At 37.2% G+C, this 5,623-nt stretch overlaps 1 protein-coding gene across 6 annotated transcripts in view; it reads left to right on the top strand.

The window, feature by feature from the left end:
- Positions 1-5,623, top strand: part of SLC44A5 (solute carrier family 44 member 5) — a 372,817-nt gene that overhangs the window by 321,073 nt on the left and 46,121 nt on the right. For all 6 annotated transcript variants that reach the window (XM_006146053.1, XM_027770865.1, XM_006146051.1 and 3 more), the window contains one exon: positions 4,645-4,729. In XM_006146053.1, coding sequence (XP_006146115.1) covers positions 4,645-4,729 — 85 coding nt within the window. The remainder of the gene's footprint in view (positions 1-4,644; positions 4,730-5,623) is intronic.

Below are 5,623 nucleotides of genomic sequence, written 5' to 3'. Positions count from 1 at the left end.
GGCTCCCCCCGCCACTCCCACGGAATTGCTCAGCTGTGACCATCATCATCTCCTTTGTACCTAGAGAAGTTGAGGTCCGCTGAAATTTGAGAATCAGAGACTGGTGAACTCATTATAGATTTGTGTGGAAAAACTAAAGAGGATTCAAAAACTTATTTTGGAATTGGCTTCATTTATTCTATACAAGATTTGATAAGTGGCTAGAATGGGCCAAGTACTAGGCTAAATTCTGACAAGGTAGGGATATAAAGATTAATAAGGTATAAACTTGACCCTTGAGAATAACATAATCTGGTGAATAACTTGAGTTTATATAACATTTTTGCAGCTTATAAATCAATTTTACCTGTGGTGGACTCTTATACTGATTTACCATTCACAGTTTTAACCACTCCTAAGGGACTCCAACCATCCATGACATGTAATAATTTATTCATTTGCTTAGGTACAAATTTGAAGCACATGTACTGTGAGACTGCATGTAGATGATGTAATAGCCTGGGTGTTGGTGGAAAAGCCAAGCTGACACTTGTGGATCTCAAAGTAGCCTTGTGCATATTGTACATAAACATAACCAACTTCTTGAGCCATTTGAACTCAATGAGATGCAAACATATAATGGTTTTTTTTCTATTATTGCCTAACAATAATCTTTCAAATCTCTCTACTTGATTTGACAGATTACATAACTTTTCAGAAACTTCCCATTGTTAAAAAGTTTATCATCATCCAATTTAAGGTTTCAATGTTATTTCTTTCAATCCCTCAGCTCCACTTTGATATTGCAAAGGAACTTGGAGTGGGGGGAAAAGGGCTGGTCTGCTATTTTCCCTTATCTTCTCTCCCTTTCTGGTTCTAGCTCCTTTATCATGCTTTGATGGATGGAGGAAGAAGAAAAAAGACAGCTATCTGTTACTTTCCTAGCCACTGCCCTAGTACCAAATAATTGTTACAGTCACATCTCAATCATAACCCACCAACAATCAATGGCCTCTTCAGAAAAGCATCTGCAGGTTGGATCTTCATAGGAAATAGGTGGAAATTTTCTAAAGAAGTCTTCACTGAATAATTTTCTTTTTTTGAACTTGCCAGAGAGAGAACACCTCTAATGGGGTGTGGTCACATCGCAATCCTTTCTCCTTCACTTCCTCATCTCTTCAGCAACTGGGGCATGCATGCACATGCACTGGCATGTTTTTAAAGCTGCCAGGGTCAGGATTTGAACAACAGTTGGCTATGTGGGATCTGACTCCCTACGCTCAGTATTTAATCTTTGCCCTATGGTGCCAGCCCTGAGTATGTATTTAATGTGAATGATCAGCTTTTGTTTGCCCTCCTCCAAACCCCTTCAGCTTTAGCACTGGTGATTCACCACCAGTCTCTTATTGTCGGGTAATGTATCACCAGGGAGCTTCAAGCTCATTACTTGACTTCACATACTTCCTGCGTAGGCCGCTTTACTGCCGCCCTCTTTCTGTCTCATTGACTTATTCAGCTCTTTTCTGGTCTCCTTGTATCTCATTTCTCCCTGTTCAAATGAACACAGAGGGTTGATTAGCAGGTCTGCCACCTAAGAGGTGTTCAGTTAGAAAATGAAATACTGGTATTATTTTCTTCTAGTCACCGTCAGTATGAGACAGTCTCTCAGAGCCCTCTGTAAGTTGAAATTGGGAAGAAGCAATTTACCCTTCATGGGGAGAGGAGAGAAAGTCCTATGAACCATGATCATTGTATCCTACCAAGTCTTGTCTCCTATTCATCTCTTTCTCCGCATCTTTTGCTTATGTAGACATAGGCAGGAAGGGGCTACAAATGATAGAAAGATCTATTGGGTTGTTGGAAAAATCATGACTTTTTTTCTGTTTTTCTGTGCAAAAATACATCGTAACTTTTCTAACAACACAATAGCTCCAATTTCTTGTAGAGGATCTTTTTCATCCTCAGATTTGAATACTGCTTGTTGATTTTGAGTTAATAGGAAAGATATTACTCAACCACCAATTTTATATTTTATGCTATATATATAATCATACTCATTAATTGGGGATTTAAGGTGCTGGGAAGCATTCTTCTTGAATATTTAGGGCTGTATTTCTTAAGATGTTATTTTTAGACTGCCTATATCTGAATCCACTGGGAAGCTTAGGGAAAAGCTGCTAGTTTCTAGGCACCATATCCAGCGATTTGGACTGTCGAGGGTTTGGAAAAAGTCAGGAATGACAATTTTCAACAAACACTCCAGGTTTTACTTATGCACAGTACAGGTAGATGACATCCGGTCTTGAGACTACTACACTAGGCTTAGATCCTCACAACATCACTGTGAAGTAGATGTTACTGGTGTTGTATTCATTTTAATAATGAAGAAGTTGATAATCAAAAGGGGGAACCATGAGTTGCTAAATGGCAGATTATTTTCCACTTGAAGTTAGTAATGAGTCTGGCCCCTGACCTAGTGTTTAAGGGAGCCAGATACCACATGCGTAACCACACAGTTTAAATCCAGCTCCAGTGGCTTGAAAAACATGCCAACTGTGTATGCATCCCGACAGGACAGAGAAATGGAAGAGAAAGGATCATGACATGACCATGCCCCAACTGGGGTATTTTCTCTTTCTCCCTCTCTGTCTCTCTTTGGCAATCATATGTCCCCTCTGGCAATTTAAAAAAAAAAAAAGCTAATGGTAATGAACATTGACCAGTCCCAGTACTCTGTCACTGACTATAATTTTTAACAGAGAGAAAGTATCACTTAATTCTTAATTGTTTTTCAGATTACCAAAGTAATACATGCTTACTGTAGGACATTACTAAAAGCACACACAAAAAAAATGAACAAATATAATCCCAATGTTCAGATATAATTTATTTTTACATATGCATTTTACTTATTCTTACAAAATTAAAATCAAATAATATTTTAATACTTTTTAGTAAACTGCTTCTTAAAATTAACTTATTATATATTTGTCCATCAATTAAACATGTTCTTCAACATTATTCTAATGTCAACATAAATCTTCCGATTTATGGATGTACAATTCTAACTATTCCCGTGTTGATGGACAATTTAATTATTTCAGGCTTTAGCTATTACAAAAAGATGATTTAAATGTGAGGCAGGCAGCTTTTTCTGCACAGTAAAAGAAAAATAGAGTGAAGAGACAACTATAAAATGGGAGAAAATATTCACGAGTTATACATCTGACAAGTTATTAATGACTGAATTATATAAAGAACTCAAATAACTCCTACCAGAAAAAAATCAAATAATCTTATTTTAGAAATGGAAAACAAATATGAACAGACAATTTTTGAAAGACATAAGCGCATGAAAAAAATGTCAAACATCACAAATCATCAGGGAAATGCCAGTCAAAACTACAGTGAGGTTCCACCTCACCCCAGTTAGAATTAGTGCTATTAAAAAAATAATAATAATAAAAAATAAAGTGGTTGGCAGGTGGCATGGTGGTTAAGGCGCTGGACTCCCACTTGGCCAGCTAAGTTTCAAATTCTGGACCTGGTGGCTTGCTTTCTCATACTTCCTCTGTGTGTGTGTATGTGTGTGTGTGTGTGTGTGTGTACGTGTGTTTGAGTCTCTCTGGTCAAATTGAAGAAGAATAAATGAAAATAAATAAATAAATAAATAAATAAAAATAATTCTTTTTAAAAAATAAAATAATAGGGTCAGTAGGTAGCATAGTGGTTAAAGTGTCACATGACCAGCTGCAGTTTGCCTCCTGGACCTGGTGGCTTCAAACTCATGCTGGGTATAGATGCTTATGTGCCCAAAATCCCAAGAGGAGACTGGAGAAGAAGGGATTCCAGTATGGCCATCCCGCCCCCCACCTGAAGGATAACTTCTCACTTTCTCTCTCTGTCTCCAGCAAGTCTCTCTAAAAAAAAAAAAATCCAAAACAATAAGTTCTGGCAAGGCTGAACTCTCATGCATCATTGGTAGAGTTAGTTTTATATACACACACAGACTGGGTATTATTCAGTCATAAAAAAAAGGATGAATTCCTGTCATTTGCAGCATTGGACAAACCTGGAAAAAATAATACTAAGTGAAATAAGTCAGGCACTGACTCACAAATACTATATGTCTTTACTCATTCGGAGAAGCTAAAAGATTTGATCGACTATAAATAAAGAGTACAATGGTGATACCAGAAGTTGGAAAGAGAAGGAGGATGTGGGGGATGAGGCAAATTTGGTTAGCAGAAACAGTAATGCATGTAAATAACTGGAACAGGCTATAGAGTACTATAGTACATAAAGTAAATGCAGTTGGTGATGATTCAATATATACTTCACAATAATAGAAGAGTGAGTTTCAAGTGTGCACACAAGGTGATGATACATGTTAGATGTGGTGGCTATGTTTATTTGCCTGATTTGATCATCACACGTTGTATACATGTTATACTGTGCATCACTCACTAATGTGTACAACTATTTTATGTACATTCAAAATTACAATTAAAAAAATGTTTGCTAAAAGGATACATTGCAACTGCCTAGGAAAAAAAGAAGCCCTTTTTAAAGGTCATATGTTAAAAATGTTTGGATTATGAAATGATATGGAACATTTCCACAGTCACTAAAAATATTATTTTATGATGTTTTCTCTCTGAACAGGAACAAGCCCATTTTGTTTTATTTCAACCTGCTTAGCTGTACCAGTCCCTCTGTGATGATAAACCTGCAGTGCCCTACCACACAGGTAAGCTTCCCTGGTGGCGTTAGCAATACTAATTATTCCTGTATAAAATAACTCAGAAATTCCATTGATTTCTCTGTATATGGCTAATCATAGATTTATAGAACATGGGAAGACATGAGTTCCTGTTTGTTCATATTCAATCAAAACTAAGCAGAAATCAATCATTTTAAAATCACAGTAGAACCTCAGTGATATTTTGCCCAGTGACCAATTTTTGTAAATAACTTCAGGTAAAGAAGTGCAAATATTTTTCTTAAAATAAGTATTGTATTAGGAAGAGTAAAGCTTTTTACCACAACTAATAATTAACCCAACTTTTTCAGTGGTTTCACACAACTTGTTCGTTTTCTGACCTATAACATGGTAAGACAGGTGTTTGTGGTCAGAGGGCCACTCTGCTCCATGATTCTCCCATCTGGTGGCTCTGCTATCCTTCAGGTCCTCTCTGTCATCTGCATCCAGCTATCAGAAGGAGATAGTGAGGCTAAATAAAGCATCCCTACTCTTAAAAGCCTTGGGTTGAAAGTGCCACACATTGCACTTCTACTCATATAGCATAGACACATGTGGTTTTCAATGGTCTCACCTAAATTCAAGGAGAAAAGTTAAGTAATGTAGTTGTGAGTCTAGTAACCTCTTCTATATCATGGAACAAAGGGAAGCTGCACAACCCTCAATGGACAGTTAGTTGTGTCTTTCATAATACATCCCCTGACCTCCAAATACCCTTCTTCACTCCTTAAGAGAACCCATAGTCCCATGTAGTACTATCTTTCATTCAAAGTCCAGGATCTAAGAGTGTGCGTAGTTTTTCTGTCAGGTCTTGACACAAAATACACAATGGGGAACGGGGATAGGAAAAGTAGAATACAAACTCACATTCCGCAGGAAGGG

Source organism: Tupaia chinensis, unplaced genomic scaffold (assembly GCF_000334495.1).
Source record: "Tupaia chinensis unplaced genomic scaffold, TupChi_1.0 Scaffold000164_1, whole genome shotgun sequence".
In the NCBI taxonomy this organism is placed as follows: domain Eukaryota; kingdom Metazoa; phylum Chordata; class Mammalia; order Scandentia; family Tupaiidae; genus Tupaia; species Tupaia belangeri.
The sequence above is the reverse complement of the archived record's forward strand: the minus strand, read 5'-3'. Positions and strand labels throughout refer to the sequence as shown.